The sequence below is a fragment of the Amphiprion ocellaris genome, chromosome 24 (genome assembly GCF_022539595.1).
Source record: "Amphiprion ocellaris isolate individual 3 ecotype Okinawa chromosome 24, ASM2253959v1, whole genome shotgun sequence".
Taxonomy (NCBI): Eukaryota; Metazoa; Chordata; class Actinopteri; family Pomacentridae; genus Amphiprion; species Amphiprion ocellaris.
Genome location: NC_072789.1, coordinates 8,089,775 through 8,110,884, shown reverse-complemented (window position 1 = coordinate 8,110,884; position 21,110 = coordinate 8,089,775). Strand labels below are relative to the sequence as shown.

Genomic DNA, 21,110 nt, shown 5'->3' with positions numbered 1-21,110 from the left:
TTAATTCCAATTTTAATTAATTAATGACATATTTAATTCCAATTTTAACTAATTAATGACATATTTAATTATTTAATGATATATTTATTTAATAACACATTTAAGTATTTAATTCCAATTTTAATTAATTAATGACATATTTAATTCCAATTTTAATTAATTAATGAAATATTTAATTCCAATTTTAATTAATTAATGACATATTTAATTAATTATTTAATGATGTATTTATTTATTTAATTTTGGCACTTTTAGTCCTCCATACTTGTAGACGTGTTACCTCTCATCTAAGAGGTCTTTTCTATGAACAGAAAAGAACCAAGCATGTATGCAAGTAACATGGTTACTTACTTGTACGAAGTTTATATCTACTGAAAGTAAAAGTATGAATAGCATAAATGTTTTCTAGAACTAGCGAGACTAAGCAAATGAGTTGGCTCATGTGCAGTGAAATTAAGGTTTAATTGACCTTAAGCTGCAAATCAAGTTTATGTGTCTCTTACAAAGCTCAGATAACTTCATTGCTGGGATCAAATGCGAGCACAATGCAACCTCACACCTTCTTTGCAGTGTCTAGTGTCTTTTGTGCTCGGCAAATATGTGCAGATTACACAGCTGAAGAAGACGTCAGTCCAAAAATAAATGAAGGGTTTTAAAAAGTGCATAAATACGTGAAAATCAAGTTTATTTGCAGCTGAATGTGGCAAATGAGTATGAGGTTTATCTACAATAAAAAACAAGCAAATACTCATTTAAACACACAGTGCACTATGCTGTACAGTACATATGAATGTGTCTAGTTATACAAAAATAGACATATGAAAACACATTGACACAAATGGGTAGCACAAAAATATATGGGATGACACAAGACTACTCAGCACTAAATAGTGACTTTTAGCTTAAGAATAGGAAGGAAATTCAAGCAAATCACCTTTGATCTGACTGGGAACACTGGAAGGCGTCATAATGCATCTTTACCTTCAACCTCTAGCTGCTCCACAGTTAAAAAAACACATTTGTGATGAGAATCTCTGTGAATAAATAAATGTAAAACAAAGAAACTGCTGCTGAAATGTAGCACAAACTCCCTGAAAATTTAAGGGCTGTGACAATCATTCATCAAGATATTGGGTCTTGGTTAGAAACACCTGGATTTTCAGTAAAGTATGGAAATTATATATGGTACAAATAATAATTTATAATCAAGATCGCAAACAGGTTTAAAAATGGAGTTTGATCAGACATAATAAATGTGACAAGTTCAGCTCTGAAAATGTAGATTTAACTTTCTGAGACTTCAGTGTCTCCATTCAGCTGCACAGTTATCCTTTGTTTGTCCAAGGAAATAAAATGTGTGCAGAAATGAATGCTATACAGCCTTTCTTAAATCATATAAAACATATTTTGAAAAACTTATTTTAAAAAAAGTTATCACCACTGTCCTCAATTAGTTAATTCACTAATTTAGATATTTTTCTAGTTGCTGCAGTCATTATTGTTCAACTGTTTGCTGAATATATCAGAAAATAGAGTAAATTAGAAGGTTTTTATTTGACCACAACGAAAATCTGCCATATTTTAAGTCTGGAAAATATAAGAAAATTTGAGGATTTAAAAAATTCTGCCCAATTTCTATGTCAGCAATCAGTCATTAAAGTCGTGGGATTGCCGATGTTAATAGTAGCAGGAAAGATGGCATCAGAACTAAGTGAAAGAAATGAATTTCTTAGCAAAAACGGACTTTCTCAGCTTCAAATCGTGGCTCGAATGAAGATTTCTAAAGGAGCAGTGCATGGCACTCAGAGCAGAACCTGGATCAGTTGTATCCACAGAACGATAAGGCAGATAAACAGTGAAGACATTAGCATCAGAAGATCAAACATCGAGCTTTGAGGAGACATTGGGAGATATTAGAGCAACTCCATCTCAGATACAGAATTGACTAAAAAAAAAAAGAACGCAAGACTCCAATCGGCTTAAGTCCAAAGAGAACGAGTAGCAGGTCAAACACTTGGGGTGGGTTTAGACAGAGCAGCATTTCACTCTGGATTGTGGGAAAAATCAAGTTTAAAATCATAATAATCAAACTGCAGCCTTGGTTGAGAACAACTGGAACATCTGTGCAATCTAATGCAAACCAATACAACAGCTATGAATGAAGTCTTTACTTTCTATTTCTACTGTTTTGTGTGTTACTGGTGTGGACCAAAGATTAGAAACACTTTTCATTATATCTTAATAGCAAAAATAAAGTAGAATTAATGCATTTCTGTCTGGTAATATCAACAACAATATAGATAGATACAGCCTGATATCAGATAAAAGTGTCCACTCATTACACGCCGTCCAACTCAGTGCAGTTAGACTGACGCTAAGGTACAGGAAAAAAGATGAAAGGGAAAATATACACTGTAAAAAATAAAAAATACAGTAATATTGATATGAATTAATTTCCAGCCTAAATTTTACACAAGACCATGTGTATTTTTTTGTTTTGTTTCGCTTTAATGGTTTAACTTTAATTTAAAAGTTTCTTCTGAAAGGAATTAATTTGGAAATTTGATTGTAATTCATTCACAGATTTTCAGCAATATTTTACATTAGACATACATTTACAGTCAGATTTTTAAAAATGTATATATGTATTTTTGTGAGTTTTAAAAATGTTGAAAAAACTGTAAAATAAAACAAAAAAATCTATAAAAAGACAGATTATTGTACATTGTAAAATGCATGATTTAACACCATATGGGCAATAATATGTGCATGAAAAATAGTTCAGCTATTGCTGATTTATAGCAGAGCTGTTGGATTAGATTGCATTAGACTGCACTTATTGATAAAGTGCTTGGAGAGTCTATATAATATTGTTTGAAATGAAATCGGAATTTGTATTTAAAATCTTTTCTATCACCAAAGGTATGACTGAATTTGATCTTTTTATAGAGTTTTATGGACACAAATGTACAAATTCTTCATATAGAGTGCCAACTGCAATGTCAGCAGCGTTTGAAGTTTTGCAGTTGGACCGAAGTGAAAAGCCTGAAGTGCCGCTTTGTTAAAGAAAATACTGACAGAAAAATCTACCGTACATCCTGATCCAAACACATGGTGGCACGTTCTCCTCTGCAGCACGACATCTCCGAAGAAACACGTCATACATCAAACACGAGCAGCAAAGTTCAAGTCAGTCACGGTTACACACACTACACTGAACAAAACAAACAGAAAATATGCAGATCTAATATACCTCTGCTGCCTAAGAACCTCTAAACATTTGGCATAGTACTTATTCACATCAAATAATATTAAACACTATCTCAGGAACTATACATATTCTCTAGAGTTAGGAAGAATTTCATTACTGAATAGGAGGTGCTAAAAATGTTCTTTCAAGTGCTTCTTATTCCAGTTCTGTGAACCTGATGTGAACGAATAAAGACGAGGGAGGAATACTGGTTCCATCTTTGGACAAAAGGTGAATGTGACGATAACCTGAGGACACAAAACCAGAAGGATGAGGAGGCAGCAGGGATTCTTCACTTACTTATAGACAAGAGAAATGAAATGTGGAGTGTGATGGAAAAACTGTGGATCTACTTTATTAACCCTCCTGTTGTCTTCATTTACGGGCACCAAAAAATATTGTTTCCTTGTCTGAAAAAAATCCAAAAATTCAGCAAAAAAAATCCCCAAATTTGTGAAAATTTGCAAAACCTTCAGGAAGAAAATTCCAATAATTCCTCAAAAGTTTTCCTTCAAAGTTTTATTTTTTAAAAAATCCCCCAAATTTGGCAAGAAAATTCTTCTAAATATTTTCAAAAAATGAGTAAAAATCTTCCAAAGAAATCCTAAAAATATCTAAAGTGATTCCATATATATCAGTAAAACTTCTAGTATTTTCTTTAAGAACATCCACAAAAAAATAATTTTTTTGTGAATTTTCTTAAGAAACATTTTTAACATTTCTTTTTTTCCACCAAAAAATGTTCAAAGATTTCCCAAAAATGTTGAAAATGTGGACATCAGAAGTTTCACTGTGAAAATATTTTTTTTTTCCACATTTTCAAACTTTAAAACAGGTCAATTTTGACCCGCAGGACAACAAGAGGGTTAAACGCTAAACTGTTTTATATTATAATCTTTTTGCACAAATGTCCACAGACTTATCCATTAAATGTGACAGCAAAGCTGGCACTTAGAGAGATAAAGCTCATTGCAGAAGCTATATTATTGAAGGTTTTTCACTCCTACCTTGCTGCATGCAGCTGAGAGGCAGCGTATACTGGCCCACGAAGTCGTTCTTGGAGGTTTTATCGTAGTCCTCCACCACAAAGCGCACCATGGCCAGCTCAGGAGTGTGGATGGTGAAGCGCAGAGTGTCGTACCACACCGGGTTGAATCCTGGAAACAAGGACGAGCTGTAAATCTGTGTGGAGCTTAGCCAGATGTGACGCATTAAAAGTTGATTTCTTTCTAGTCATGTACCATTGTTCTCGATGTATCTGGTCTCCTGCTTGGCCTGATCCATGGGAACTCCGTGGATCTCCACTCGGACCAGAGGATCCACGATAGAACCTTCTTTGATGTTGACTTTGGGCAGCTGCTGGCCGCTGATCACCTTCATTACATACATTAAAGACACAAATTCATTCAGTGTAGTAAATTAAGGCACTTTTAAAAGACTTTAACTATATAAATCCTCATATCTGCTGGTGGATTTAGAGCAGGGGTGTCAAACTCATTTTAGTTCAGGGGACACATTCAGCCCAGTTTCATCTCAACTGGGCCGGACCAGTAAAATCACAGCATAAAAACCTACAAATGACCACAACTCCAATTTCTTCCTTGGTTTTAGGGCAAAATAATCACATTTAAAGAACTATCTTTTCGCAAAACATCATGAACAACCTGAAATTTCTTAAGAAAAATAAATTCGATTTCAACAACATTCAGCCTCAGTTTATCATTTACACATTACAACTTGCAGATCACTGAGCGTCTACAAAGGAACAAAATTTTTAGTCACAGGTATCTGGAACTGAACTATATAATACTTTACGTTATGATCAAAATGACAAGCTAGACAAAAAAAAAGACAAAAAAACAGCAAAAATGTTATAAAAATGAGACACAAAATGACAAAAATGAGACACAAAATGACAAAAGCGAGAAACAAAATGACAGAAAATGAGACGACACGAAACAACAAAAAAAAGGCAAAAAAATTAGACAAAAAAGTTTCAAAGCGACAAAGGCATGGACAAATGACACAAACTAGAGAAAAAATGACAAAAGCAAGAAACAAAACAACAAAAACATGACAAAAAACACAAGTGAGACAAAAAGGAAACACAAAACGACAAAAGTCAGACAAAAAAAAACAAAAACAAGACAAAATATTACAAAAATGAGACACAAAATGATGAAAGAACAATGACAAATCTAGTATTTTACTTTATGATCAAAACAACTTGTCATGGTCTAGAAATTATTTTAAATTTATAGTTTTACAAATTTGCAATTTGCAGTTAATCTCTGTGTAATTTTTACATTTTACAAAGTCATGCCGTGGGTTGGATTGGACCCTCTGGAGGGCCGGTTTTGGCCCGCGGGCCGCATGTTTGGCACCCCCTGATTTAGAGTCATAAACAGTAAAAACAGAAAGACTTATTGGAATTTCAGATTTGTCTTTGAACTAGTCACAAATAGCGCGCAGCTCCACCAGAGAAATTAATCTAAAATTAAAATTGTTGTATTCCATTAAAACCACTTTACTCTGATGTACAACTTAACCAAAAATGTGCATCAGATCATCAGAAAAAAAAAAATCTGCTCCTCTCACTGCAACTTAGAGGCCATGAGCGACTCATTTGCGATGACAAAAACAAAAATTTAGAGATCTTTAGGTTGAACTGCAGGCTGTGTTTTAATGGAGCAGGGAGAAGACAAGTATGGAAAGAAATTAGAGGGATTAAGATGGAAATAATCAGTAAAAAAAAATCTGTAATTCCTGAAAAACAGTATACAGAGGAGCTCATTGTTGGAAGAAACATTCTGCATGGTGAACGCTATACTTGCATCCTACTCCACAAGACATGTTTGAGTTCCCTCCACCTACAGCAATGCTAGTGTTGTTTCCATAGAGGTGAAGGACTTTATATTGCAGCGAAAAATGAAGGAAAATGTCACAGGAGCAAAAACACATCCAGAAACTGCCCAGGATTCAGGGAGGGATGAATAAGTACATGGATAAAGTGTCTCAAACTTGTACCTGTATGGTGAGGATGATGGGTTGGTAGTGGTCCCGTTGCTGAGGCGTCTCAGGGTCAAACCTCTTCTCAGCTTCCTTCATGAAGTCGGGCTTCAGGACATAACCACAGCGACCGTTCTGACTGAACAGTCCGTCGTTCAGATCCATTCCGTCCCCCGCTGTCTGAAAGTTCAACGCAACTGGGAGGGAGAGAAAAGGAAGCTTTACTTTGGATAATTTGACAAAGTTTAGAACACAAAGTATTGAGGCACATTGCAAGAAAAGAATGGAATTAAAGCTGCACTGGGAAATGTTGCACACTTGCAACTAAGATTGTTAACTTCATGTAAGAAAAAAGGAGACACAAACAATCAGCTGAGATCATTTGAACTATTTTATGGAGGAACAACTGGTTTGCAAGTTTCACTATGTTTTCCCTAAATGTTTGCACTATCTTTGCTGCCCGAATAATACAAATTTCCCCACTATGGGATAAATAAAGGCTGATCATATTGTATCATATCTCATCGTATCGCATCGCATCTTATCGTATTGCATAGTATCTTATTGTATAGTATCATATCTCATCTTATCTTATCTTATGATAAGGCTGCCAACTATCATTTAGTGAAATTGTTCCAAATTTGCATTCCTAGAATGAACCTTTGCAGTGAACAGAATATCAAAAAACAGTGATTACTATTATTACTATTACTACCATTTATGCAGGACTGCATTGGTACATGTGGGGCAAAAATGCTTTTCTGCGTATTATTCCATTACATGGCCAGTTCCCCTGAGGTTATGTCATTGTTTGTACTTTCTATCAATGTCTCAAATGATTAGATGAAATTAATATGACATGTCCAGGGAGAATAAAAGAAAGATTGAATTAGACATCAATGGTAACTTCATTTTGCTTTGTCGTGTTTGAAAAAGAAGAAGCAGCCCAAGGACAGCGCTCAATGCAGAAACAGGCAGTTCAGCACCATGGACAGCTCCAAAAGCTGCATCTTATCCCAGCGAATGAACAGTGGTCTGCAACATCTGTCACATCAGGCAACGCTTTCTTTTTTCATCTTTTTTTCCCCCAAATTATCTGCATCTTTACCTAAATGGTGCATGATTCATTGAAGGACAATCTGAAAGTTAAAAAATCCCATCACTCTTTTTTTTGTTATAGTTCCTGTCTCTGATAAATGGTGTAATTTTCACCATTTTTTGAAAGATCACATGCTTTTCAATGCTCTCAGCAGGTTTTTAAGGGTTTTAGGGCCAAAATGGTATAGTCTACTGCTTTTTTTATAGTCTGAATACTAAAACATGTTGAGAAATTTCAAAATTTAGCCAGCTGTAAAGAACAAATCTGCAAAAATTTGGCCCAGTGCAGCATTAATAGTAAAAACAGTAGTGGTCATAAAGCAAATGATCTGAGAGGAAGAGTCTAAGGAAGCCTGCTTGAAATCGAGTGAAATCTGTCTCTCAGTTGCAATCACCAATTTGGCACCCGGCATTCCACATTTCCTGAGGATTAAAATTGGAGGAGTCAGTTCGGAAGCCAGTGGGATAAACCCTGGTCAGCTGTCGCGAGTTATGGTGCACAAACTCTGCCCCTGAAGTGGAGATAATACATCAGAAGGATAGTTAAAGGTGTGACTGAGGCTGGATTTGAAAATAAACTATGAATACTGAATATCAAAAACATATATTTGTGAAAGAGGGAGCATTGAACTGGACTCACCAGCCTCTCTCAGGTGTTTTCGGGCTTTAGACTCTGTGAAAGACACCACCTCATAGAACTTGGAGTGGATGCGAGAGTGTTTGAAGCTACTGAAGTGGACACTTTTGCAGTAAACAACACAGTCGGAGAGCTCTTTGGACAGACGTTGTTTTGACTTCTGTGGAAATAAAGAGAAAAAGGATGAAAAAAAGTAGAAGATGACCAGTAGTTTCCTGTTTTTATGTGCTATACTCGCTGACCAGCAGTCACATAGCTCTCTTTGGAGAGTTTGTGCAGCAGAATGAGTAAAAAAAAGTATCAGAATTTTCACAAAAGTACTTGTGTTGTGTTTGTTTTATGGTTATTTTTCTATCTTCCTCATTCCAAATCCTTCCTGCATTGCTCTGAAATGTTCGTTTTCCAACTAAAGAAACAGCTGTAAGATCAGCTCAACACCAAGGGTCACTCAAGTCAAAAGCAACAGTTATTAAATTTAAGATGTTTAATCGCTTATCTGAGCATTTGGTTGAAAGATCGGGCATTTAAACTTGTGTGGATTATTAACACACTCAAATCACACGAGCCTCCTTGAGTTCGACCCCTGAACTGGCTCTGCATTCACATCAGCTGAATGCTGCTTGGGTCCTGAACACATCCTGATAGGGTAAAACCTTGTGATGCAAAGGAATCCTGTTGCGGGTGGAAGCACTGTCGCATATCAAAACCTCGAGACAACCCCCCTCTTGAATTGTGTAAGCGATACGGGACCACAATGCCAAGCAGAAGCAGGTGCGCTGCCAGGGAAGCTTCCATGACCGTACGGATCAGAGGCGTGGCGGCTCAAACAGCAGAGGAACAGCGGAGCCTGCAAACAGCTGCCTGCTTCCACATGAAAGTTGATCTGGCTGGTACACCCAGGATACAGGGCATCCCCCCCACCTCACCACCACCACCACCACCACCTTCACCCGTCTACCAGACAGACACACAGCCATCTCCAGACACTTAAACCATCAGCAGAGGCACCGTAGAGCTCGCATCGCTGCCAAATTCGACACTGGCCTCACCTCTGATGACTGTGTTGACAGGATTCCTGGTGTGGCGTTTCATGCTTCTCAGATGCTTATCAATAAACATGACTCTAAGTGCCCAATGACTCCTTTACACACTTAGTTTGCCGCACCGGACTAAGAGGTGCGTTCAGCATCCTCTAGAATCCCACACTCAGAAATGTGAAAAATCAATACAAAACCAATATTACATGTACATACACTACTGTTAAAATGTTTGGGGTCACTTAGAAATGTCCTTATTTTTGAAAGAAAAGCAGTTTTAATCAATGAAAATAACATTAACAGTGAAATTCGCTGTATTTTGGTAGATTTTTTTGTGAATGTTCTTAAAGAAACATTTTTTTTTTTTACATTTTTTTTCCACCAAAAATGTTCACAAATTTCCCAAAAATGTTGAAAATGTGGACATCAGAAGTTTCACTGTGAAAATATATTTTTTTTCCCACATTTTCAAACTTTAAAACGGGTCAATTTGTCTCGCAAGACAACAGGAGGGTTAATGTTACTGATCAAGATGATTTCATGTGGTTTATTGGAATGTTTTCTAAAATGCACATGATTTTACATTCAAAGCCAAATTAGAGACTTAAGAGTTTAGTTTTTACCAACAGAGGTGATTAATAACTGCAGTTTATTTGGAGACTGTACAACCTTGCAGAACAAAGCCCATCTTGGCCTTTCACAGCTATGACTGAAGGCATGAAATCGTCTCGTCCTTTCGGTCTGTTTTCAGAGAACTCAGCGGAGCTCAATTCCAAGCTGCATGTCTGCGGCAGGAGACATCAGAGTCACGAGTGGCGGCTCAGTGATGAACCTTCATTCTCTCTTTCCTCCCAGCGTCTGTCTCTCACTGTGTAAACAGATCACCTTATCTAACACCCAGTGTCTGCTCCCTGCCCTTCAATCCTCTCCATTTTTCATGAGGAATGACAGAAGTTTATGCAATCCTTTTCCGCTGGATAAAAAAAAAGGCAAACACATTCCAAGGGTGTCTCTCGAGTGGCTTTCTGCTAAACACGCCACCAAAAATATCCACATTCTTTGACTTTTAGTTTTGCTTTGATGATGCTCTAAGTTGCAAGTAGGGCTGCGATTAGTCGGCATATTTGAAGATATCAACATTCACTATCACTACGCAATGTCAGATATTTTTGGCAAACAAGACTCTCGCAAATTATTGAGCTGTAGCAACCAGACGATCAAACGTTTAGTTTTGAAGAGCTTACAGGATTGCAAAGAAACGTCGCGAATTCAAGTACAAGTTGTGCTCAGAGACGCGTTCAAGGTAAAGAAGGCTGAAACACGACCAGCAGTGAGTTTGATTCACGAGCTGAAGGATCAAGTTTGGGCCAAGAAATACCTGAAGACAGATTCTGCATCGATACCAGACTGTGTTTAATACACTGTCTGGATCTGAGGCAAAATAGTTGGACTGATACGTAATGAAAAACCAGACCTACCTTCAGCCTGCGACGGACACTCTCACGGTGAAGGTTATTTTCGTCTATTTCTGCCGCCTCGTCTTCATCGCTGACCTCCCCGGTTAGAGAGTCTTCCACCATCCCATTGAAGGTCTCCTCGAGACCTCCAATTTTCTTCGCCTTCACGAGAATCTTCCCCTTAAGATCCTAACAAAGAAGAAAAATGAAAATGCACTGTCAACCTGAAGTTTGATTTTTAAAGAATTCATACAAAATATCCACCAAATGTAGTTTGCTCTGGAGTACTTTGTCATCTTCTACCACATATATTCTTTTTTTAAATAAAACTTTAACAATGGTTTGGGCGTTGAGTAAGTTAAATTGAACTGATGATGTTACTGAATGTATGTTACAAAGATCAGAATCAGCAGACATAGTTCAGCACCATAATACCCATGAACTACTTTGCATAGGCATTTGATAACTTGAAACTCATTTGAGTATCATTTTGACAAGGATGTGCTACCAGTGGTTAAGTTAAATGAACACAGTGATGATATGTCTCAGTAGCTTTGCTTCTGAGTCCTAAAAAACTGAAAGAAAGTTGAGACAATGTTTAGACACACATCTGGACCGTTCCTGTACTGTCATTTTGCATTGAACTAGAATTACAGCCTCCATCAGCCAGTGAAATGCAAGTTCAAGACTTGACCTTCTGGATTTAAAATGCTATAATTTCACCATTTTATCCTATTAGACACATTTGTAAAATTATGCTATGAATTTCACACAATTTTTTTGATTTATGGTCAGAAATGTGTTTTCTGAGGTCACTTTGAAAGTGACCCTCAATCATCAAACTCTAAAACTTTGACTCCAAATGGACATTTGTGCAAGATGTAACAGAAATCTCTCCAGAAATTCCTGATTTATCTTGTTCACAAGATTGGGACAGACATGAGATCACAGTGACCTTGACTTTGATCACCAAAATCTCATCAGTTTGTCCAAGAATCCAAGTAAATATTTGAGCCAGATTTGAAGAAGTTTCTTAAAGATCTTCCTGACATTTCAAGTTCTCCAGAAAGGGATGAACAAGAGGAATTTGACCTTTTACCACCAAAATCTAATCAATTAATCATAGAGTCCAAGGGAACATTTGTGCCAAATCTGAAGAAATCCCCTCCAGGGATTGAAGAGATATCCTGTTCACGGGATTGGGATGGATGTTGGTATGGACAATCTATAAAGATAACGCCTTAAGCCTCAGATGTCTCTGGTGTTGAGGCATATGCTTATTAATATATGCTTTGTATTTATTGGCTAACTGATAGTCAGATTCTTCTAATTTAGCTTCCCCACACCAGATGCTATCACCTATGGCTAACTGAGGAGATAGCATGTTTAGCTAGCTTCTAATTTAGCACTAAGTTACGTTAAAGTTTGATTTATGAAACAAAATTTTCTAATTCCAATTAAAGAACAGCACAGAAGTGGACATAAATGCATCAAAATGTGGATACGTTGATGGGTCCAAGTCTTCATTTGCATCAGCTATATGACCCCTAATTGATCCTGATAGCGTCATGCTAGCAGAAGAAGTAGTCATGGTGGAGTGTCTGAATGTGCACAAGAAGCATATGTGACAGAACTGCTGCTCTTTTGGAAAGCTGACATACTTTAATACTGGAAATAGAACAATGGCGTATCCAGAAGTGATGACATGTATCAATCTTTAATGTCGCTCATCAAACACTGCTGGTGTGTGAGCTGACAGAAAAAATCATCAGTGGAGGTATTGTGATGCGACTCTATCTTGCTCTCTACACGATTATGCTCTGAGAGAAAATCTTCTTCACTAAACCAATAAACTCCTCCTTTCTTTACAGTTAAACCATCCGGTACCACACAGGGTGAGTGAGACGGCTCACCTCAGGAGACGGCAGCCCGATGGGGGCCTTGCCGTCCAATGTGCTTTTCAGCAGCTTGTCACCGAGGATGTGGTTGAGGTGTTGGGCCATGACTCTCTGTTGCTCCACACTGCAGTGGTTCTCGATGGACAGGATGACTGGATATTCCGATACCTGGATGGAGGAGGAGGGTAGAATGAAGGGAGGGAGCGAGCGAGATTGTAATTTAACACTGGAGAGCATTATCGAGCGGAAAACTGATACGCCGCTGCCATACACCCGCGGGTTGTGCCTGGCTGGCTGAAAGACCAGCAGATGGACGGACAAGAGGTCACGAGGCCACAACATTCAGGTGCAGACAGACACTCAGACACAGCAGACTATGACATGCATGTGAACCTGGTGCTGTTGGGTTTGGCATGAGGTTGGCATTCTCTGGATGTCATTGCACAGTTGTACTCCCTCTTACAAACATAAAATGAGGCACTGAGTGATTTGTTGATGCAGCTTTACAGAACAGTGAAAGAAATAACAATTGCACTGCCAGCATGAGGGGATTACAAAACACGCTTGGAGCTCTTGAAAAGTTCTGCCCGGACCTTTGAGATCATCTTTCACCGGTACATTCACACCTGACCATCTCATATTTGTCTGATTCTTTTCCTGTGTATGTTAATAAGTAAAATCTGTAATTTTTTTGCTTACAGGTGTTGGAACTAAGACTTTTCATAAAAATATTTGAAGCACTATGAGTAGGAAAACCACGATTTTTCTTTTAGTCCAGTAACAATGATATATAACTCTTCCAGGTGGGACCATTATTGAAGTGGTTTCAACTATAATGGCCATAAATGCAAAAAAAAAATTATTGATGGCACCATACAGGCTTCTATTGGTGCCAATCACAAAACATGGTCTTCGAATAAATGTTTAAACTTCACCTTTCAGACAAGACATGCAACTACCTTAATGTTGAAGTTATGAGCAAACAATGGATGCAAAATAAATTACCCCTACTAGCAACATTCCATGATGTCAAGTTAGGTTTGTCACAAGCTCTGGAAGATGTCAACCAAAAACTCGGCATTCAATTCTACACTTCTCCAAAAATCTACAAAGTGGCACAACCACCACTGACGATTCTACCTTAAAAGCGTAGTTGCCCACTGCAGTGACCACATCCTTGAAGAGTATCTTGGAGGTTAAAGTGTGTCCATGATAGACGATGGGCTCTCCGTTGGCACCATCCCAGCAGTCAACTTCCACACATCGGCAGCCGCGATTCAAAGCCCTGAGCAGCAAGGACAGGGTCAGGGTCAAAGAGGGGGTAGAACATACACCGGCTGACCTAATCTCCTTTGCTGATGCTATTAATAGAGCGATGTTTGCATTAATAAATTTGATGAAACAGAATTAATCATTGTGACGTAAGGAGTCCCTCTTTATTTTATTAATGAGCGTTGCAAAACCAGTGAATGGTGGAAGATTGGGCAACATCACAGTACATCTCATTACCCCAGAGAGGCTCAGTGGAGCAGAGGAAACACTGAAATCTAGGAAATGTGGTCACACAAATGGATTTAGACAAAATCATCTTAGAAATTATTCACATAAATGTATGTTTAGGCAAGCTATAAACCGGATATTGTTCAGTTTTTGAGTCATTTTTGGTATTTCTGAGCAGATTTAGACATGAATATCATCATGTTCTGGTATGTCTTAGGTGTCACTCTGAGATTAAGGGTTTTAAGGGAAGATCTGAGCATTTTCCTCCAATTACTTGTTTCCTAGTCAATAATTCGGTGGTTTTGTGAAGAATTTAGAGGACTTTGACACATGAATTTGAATCACTGATTAATTCCAAACCTTTCTGACAGTGCCAACCATTGAAAGAACAGAAGGAAGCAAATAAGCCACATCCTACCATTTAAATTTACATAAAAATAGCCCTCTAGAGTATAAATTGCTGTCTGGCATCCCAGCAACTTTACCACACAAGTAGTCGACTAGCAAGCCTTGTGAAGTCATTCCTGCAGCGTTACCTGATGTATCCCTCCACGCTGCTCTGTCCCCGGAGCTGGTCTTCCATCAGGTAGGTGTTGTGGGACGAGGAGATGAAGTAATGGCTCAGCGGCTGGCCCATGTCCTGGAAGACGCCCCTCCGCTGTGGGTTGAAGATGGAGCCTTCAGCGGAGCCGAGGTACATCAAGAAGCCGTCAAATGTCATGGCGTTCAGCACCTTGGCTGGAAATACAGCAAGGGTGGTGTCAGATCATTCTCACTCACCACTCAACTTTTAACGGTAACAGCATCAAAAAAAACACCTAGAGTCTGATTTACAGTCTGTGTACCTGTGTCTGAGGGTTCGTAGCGTTCAATGAGCTGCTTGGCATGTTTTTGGATATCACCTCCCTCCAGCTGCTCCTCTCTCAGGAAGTCCTCCAAGTCGCTCTGTGAAAGCTTCTGACCATCAGCTGTGTACACCTGGAAAACCCTCAGGACGTCTTCTCGCTGGGTCAACATTTTGTAGAACAGCACAAACTCATCGTCCTCCAGGCTGCCCGACTGGGACTTATCAGCCATCTGAGAAAAGAGAAAGGAAACAAACTGGATGTCGAATCCTTAAATGACAGGAACGGCTGTAGTTTATGTGTTTCAGTCGGGGGGTCTCACGGTGAAAAGACGATGAGCGTGGTGTTCGTTCATGTCCACATTCATCATCTTCAGCAGATCTTGCACTTCCTTGAAGTTCATCCTGCCATCATTGTTCTTGTCGGCCTTCTTGAACCAGTCACCGATCCATCTGGGTACAACTCATAAGGAAAGATAGATTTGGAAAAGATAGACGGTTAAATCTGATAATTTTGCCTTTGACTATTAGCGAAGGATACTGGTCCAGCTTCTCCCTCTCCCCCATGTTCTCCAGATTCTCAATCAGCTTCTTCATGCCCTTGATCCAGGACTGTGCTTCCTCAGCAGACTCAGCCACCAGGTCCAGGTTGCCTCTGCGACCTCGGAAGACCAGCGTGAAGCATCGGTCAGCTGGGAACTCATCTGCGATGCTGAGGAGCACCTCGCTCTGGTGGCCTTCTCGTATGGCCTCCACATCGCCCACAGAAACTGGGGATAAAGAAGTTGGATGGCATTAATCTTTTATGTCATGTATAGTGTAATATACTCAATGTGCTCAGGTAATGCCCAGGTAGTTTCTATATTGGAACGCTATTCTTGGCCAAGGTCCAATCGTCAAATACAAGAAAATCAATTTGATGCTTCTAAACCATGTTGAATTCCATACAATGGAATTCAACATGGTTTACTACTCTGATATACACCCAAGCACACACTTCACTGAATTCATTAAATTCTTAAGTTTTTGGAGATTTCATTAGTGTGTCAAGTGAGTGTGGAGCAATGGCTTTTGGAGGGCAGAATAAAATGTTCTAGCACTCCCAAAAATGGTCCAGATTTATCTCTACACATACATAGTCAGGATCAAAACGTAGCTACAAGCTTTATCTATGGCATTGTGCTAACAGTAATTCTGCAGCTCCTCAGCTTACTGATTCTCAATCTTGCAATATGTGTCTTCCTGTTTGTCTTCTTGCTTTATATTTTTATTCTTAAGTTCGACCTAAAAGTATCCACATTTCAGCTAAATATCTTAATTCTCAAAGCAAATGCACTTTTCTTCAATAAAATACAGAGTTTTGAAGTTGCACGTTGCTTGTCTTTGTAGTTCAGTGAATAGTGCAGCAGCCTTTGAGTCTCAAATTTACGATGCCAGAATTTCTGTGCTCAAATACTGGCATAAGGGCGTCATTTGAATTCAACACTTCCACAAGATTACAGGACTCTGTGGTGTAAAAATCATCATAGTCAATGGCACCTTTTAGCTATAGCTAGGTTGTACAAAGCGCTTTATGTTTATCATTCACCTGCTCTCAGCCTATGTTGGTAAAGCTGCCATGCAAGCGTCCCATGACACACTGAGGGGCCATGATTGAACAACCAACCTCGCAGTTAGTGGACACTATCACCTAAGCCACAGCTGCCCATTAGCAAACAAGAAGTAACCAAACATGTGTTATGGAAGTCATTTTTGTTCTTTGCCTCAGACTTTGGGGAAAAAGCAAAACATGATAAAACATAATTAAAGCTGCAGCAAGAAATCCGCCATACCTTTCTGCAATCACTCCGAGAATTGCTCATTCTAGGTAACTACGTGCTTTTCAGTTTATAATAAGTCAAACTGTCTGCTCTGGAATAGGTTTATTAGGTTTCCCACTGCTGTATTTTACTGTGTTTAGTTACTGTGTGTGTGTTCTTACATGTGGAGTGTGTGTTGCCAGCCTTCTTGGACTTGTACCAGATGGTCATGCAGTCTTCCTGCAACTTGAAATATCGCTGCTTCTTCCAGGTTCGAGACTTGATTTTCCTCATCACCGTCCCCACCAGCATGGACTGGAGGTTATCATCCCCCTGAATACCTGAACAGAGGCTCATTCCAATAAGCTGTTCTAGTTTCATTCAATGAGTAGTCAAGAATTTATACAGATTATCCTCAGTTTAATATCTGAATGCAGCTAATGCAGAAGAAAGAAAAGTTAACATGACTTACGGAGGACACCGCCTGTGGAAGCCATTCGTTGTCTTCTCACGCTGCCATCTAAAGACCAGACCACAACAGGGGAAAGTGGAATTGAAAATCACCACTCATTGCAAAATAAAACCTGAAACAAGAAGTCTAATTAATACTTTCAGCCAAGAAATACTCTGTACTTACATATGTAGCTGTTTTATCTCTTTGCATTCTGTTCGATTTCCCTCGTCAACTAAAAACGACACTCGAATAAACAGCTGCTCTGAGACCTTCTGCCCTCCGACCAAACAAAACCTCCACTGGATGCATCAGACGCCAATCCCAGCCTCATTATTCAACCCTCCTGCTATTTACAATGACACCAGGCGACCTGTTAAGCTGATCTGTTATGTTTTCACTCGCATTCTGTCCTGTCCTGCACTTTTTGTTCCGAGGCTGTGTCGAGCTCTCTAAGCCAACTAATCTTCCAAAATCCCCGCCACCTTTCACTCCCGGCCTGAATTAACTCCACACCGATCCAAAATGACAAACCCGTCATTTATGCCTTCAACAGAGTTCATTCTTTTGTGCAGAATATCTAACAAACAATATTAACTGAACAAAACCACCTTGTCTGCGATACACAAAACAGGCTAAAGTAAGATGTTTTAAATTGATTAAAAGACAGATAATGCACACAAAAGTGCAACATAAAACAAACGAAAAAGTCAAAATAAGGAGTTCTGAATGAAAATATTCGGTTTTAAAGGGACAAAATGTCAGCTGCAGTGTCACATGTGGTATGTCTACATTATATATGCACCTCACACTTACACAACGAAGCCAACAGTGCACAGGAAAGGTTGAATATGTCTTTGTACTTATAGAAAAACAATCTGGCTGAATAACAAGATGCAGCATTTTACTGAAAAAGCAACAACATGCAGATGATTCTATGTTTTCTTGCAGGTTAAATCCACCCAAATGTTGAATTATTAGACTAGACGGACTATAAAAGATAACAAAGGAGGAAAAAGATCCATAAAGTGTATCTGACCTGTTGCAGGATCATCTCTGAGTCCCGGTCGCTGCTGCAGAGCTGGAACAGATCATATGGCCGGCCTGGTTACTGCTGCTGCTCCTCTGCATGCCACGCTGCAGTGATCAACGCAAGCAACAACTGAGTCAACACTACTGTGACACTCGCCCGTCCCTCCTCCTCACCCCCTCCCTCCCTCCCTCCCTCCCTCTCTAGATCCTTTCTAACCTGTTGCATCCTCGCCTGTTTGGCCCTGTTTAGCATTTCTTGACCTGTCCTGAGAGCTGTCTTCATTACCGTCCTCAGATCAGGAGAAGCGACAGGATCTTTAGCTTTGCATTATACAATATATGGTCGGGGTGAAATCTTTAGTTACGACATGGACACACTCCCTGAGCTGTAAATTAGATTCAGGTATTTAGGAAGAAAAGCAGGCTGCACACCCTGTTCAAGAGATTAAAAACAGAGAACACGGACAAAAATGCTAACTTAATGGAAGATTTGTTTATTTATTGCATTTTGTATGAAGTTCATTAACATAAACTATTCATGGTGTCCAAACTTGGGGTTGTTGTCTTCCCTTGGTTGTCGTTTTGTTGTTGGTCATTTTGTCTTTGAAGTTATCTTTGTCGCTGTTTGGTGCCTGTTTTCTTCCCTCCTAAGAAATCATTACATCTTTTTGTAGCTGTTTCTTTCCGTTTGCATTCATTTTGCCTCTTTGTAATCATTTTGTGGTTTCTGTCTTCTCTTTGTAGTTATTTTGTCTGTTTGTAGCTGTTGTTTTTCGTTGTTTTGTCTCTTTGTTACTGTTTTGTCTCTTTGTAGTTATTTTGTCTCTTTATTGCCGTTTTGTCTCTTTGTAGTTGATTTGCATTTGTAGTCAGTTTGTCTCTTTGTAGTTATGTTGTCTTTTTATTGCTGTTTTGTATCTTTGTAGTCTTTGTAGCTCTTTTGTCTCTTTGTTGCTGTTTTGTCTTTTTGCAACTGTTTTGTCTCTGTAGTTGAGTTGTTCTTGTAGTCAGGTTGTCTTTTTGGTGTTACTTTATCTCTTTGTAGCTGCCTTGTCTCTTTGTTGCTATTTGTCTCTTTGTAGTTGTTTTGCCTCTTTGTTGCTGTTTTGTCTCTTTGCAGTAATTTTGTCTCTTTGTAGTTGATTTGTCTCTGTTGCTGTTTTGTCTCTTTGTCTTTGTTTTGCAGTAATTTCAATAAGGTTCATTGACAGCATTTTTATGGCATCCTCACTTTATTTTAACTTAAAATCTATAAACACTGTCATGTATGCAAATAAATGTTTACTGTATGCAATAGATGCATGTGTATGTACACCATGTGAGTATGTGTACAAACGCTGAAATTTTCTTTGCGTGGCTATGCCCTCCAAAAGTCTGTGAACAGTAAAGTTCACATTTTTACAACTTTAGGGGTTTGAATTTGACTTTAAAACACAATGACACAAAAGTAGAGAGAGTTTTTAGTCTGCATTTCATGCTATTAAAGCACAAATGATATGTCACTGGGAGTTGTGACCCCTGCAATATTGAAATCGAACTTGCATAAATCTTCACTTCTTCTGTACATTCAAATCAAAGTTTATGTAATATACACAGGTAAAAGACATGATGTATTTATGTATATTTGATGAAAAAAGTTACTGTTCTTTGAAACTCAATTATTAAATATTTATCAGTCAACCTTTTCAGGTGACATACAGGGAGACTGAGTTTGCAACACCTAATTCTCAGACCAATCATGTCCCTCAATGTTGGCAACACTGAATTAGTGTTTTCCACTCGAGTCTGGCAGCCGTTCCATTGGCAGAGGGTAATACTTGGCAAGTTTCCTCCAGATTTGGCCAAAGACCACCTCTGTCTCATAATGTCAGGTGGAGAACCAGCAGAGCTCCACCACACAGAGCCAACCGTCTCACGTTACCAAGACCCACAAACCAAACCCTGATGAACCCAGTTTAGCAGCAGGTTCAACCTCAAATTAACAAACGGCTCCCAGTTTACCTCTGGAGTCATTACTGCCATCACTTATGCACCTGAGAGCTTCCACGCCAAAGCTGGTAAGTTTAGAATATGAATATTCTCTTCTCTCTGCGGTCTTCACCTGTGCTCCCTGCTCAGGTTCGGACTGTTGAATAATTCACAGCTTCAGCTCAGCTTGCCGCCTCATATTACACAGACCAAGCCAAGACTAAAATGGAGGGGTTCCCTCACAATGACCTCAAGCACAAAAACTACAGTACCCAGCAGCAACCTCTACAAAAGGTGACTTGAAATCATTCATACCAGACGTCCCAGCGGCGCCTAGTTTGTTGAACAGCTAACAGCCAAAGCAAAAAGCTGAGTGTAGAAACATCATGGATGCTTAGATTTGAGTGTATTTTCAGAAGTTACAGCGTCTAAAGCACGAAGTTCTCAAAAATTCCCAATCTAAAGCCTGATAATAACTACAGCTCAACTTTGGGATGGATTTTTACTCAGAAAAAGAACTGTAGTCTTTAAACATCCAAGGTGAACCTCTCATTTTAACCTCTACAGCACCTGAGCAAACCAGGCTGAGACGTTTATTGGATTGTATTTAATTCATGTATTTGAATGAATTAATTCAGCATTTTTATGAGTCATACCTGAGTCATGGAAATCTTTCCTGTAGCCAAAAGATGCTGCGTTCAAGAGCAGCAAGAGGGATTCTGGTGCCTCCATCTGGTGCATCAGGCTGGTCTATACAGGAGCAAACAAGTGGGCAGACTTTTAACATGTAAGCTGAGGTTGGAACTGAAGACTACAAGTTTATATAAATGTATATTAAAAAAATAAAAAAACAATCAATACCTCTCTCTGCTGCAGAATACGTCAGTTACTAGCTGCATAATTTACCTGAATCTTGTGTTGGAAGTATGGCTGCAGGATACCGGAAAAAAAACTGACATTACAATATATAACCATCACATATAAACACTTAAAAAGGCATCTGATGTACAGAGATTTAAGCTGTCAAATAAAATAGTGGCAAAGGTTGTAAAACATTCAAGAGAGAGAACCTGATTTTGGTCAGCATCAGCTTTTATGTGCTGAAATATTTCCTTCAGCCTGACCATGGC

The 21,110-nt window shown here is 38.8% G+C and overlaps 1 protein-coding gene across 3 annotated transcripts; it reads right to left on the bottom strand.

The window, feature by feature from the left end:
* Positions 1 to 668: 668 nt before the first annotated feature.
* On the bottom strand, positions 669 to 20,977 carry plcd4a (phospholipase C, delta 4a). Of its 3 annotated transcripts, none has more exons than XM_035944120.2 (17): positions 20,637 to 20,977; positions 18,020 to 18,117; positions 17,002 to 17,049; positions 16,712 to 16,870; positions 15,272 to 15,500; positions 15,054 to 15,183; positions 14,732 to 14,963; positions 14,423 to 14,624; positions 13,527 to 13,671; positions 12,402 to 12,554; positions 10,510 to 10,677; positions 7,998 to 8,154; positions 7,753 to 7,869; positions 6,278 to 6,456; positions 4,492 to 4,624; positions 4,258 to 4,407; positions 669 to 3,498 (listed from the first exon to the last, which is right to left on the bottom strand). In XM_035944120.2, the coding sequence occupies exons 3-17, from the start codon at positions 17,024 to 17,026 to the stop codon at positions 3,407 to 3,409; spliced, it is 2,271 nt and encodes a 756-aa protein (XP_035800013.2). In that variant the 5' UTR covers positions 17,027 to 17,049; positions 18,020 to 18,117; positions 20,637 to 20,977; the 3' UTR covers positions 669 to 3,406. The 3 variants fall into 3 exon arrangements, with proteins under 3 accessions (XP_035800013.2, XP_054864657.1, XP_035800014.2); XM_055008682.1 differs by having other exon boundaries at positions 16,712 to 16,862; XM_035944121.2 differs by lacking the exons at positions 18,020 to 18,117; positions 20,637 to 20,977 and adding an exon at positions 17,167 to 17,256.
* Positions 20,978 to 21,110: the final 133 nt, after the last annotated feature.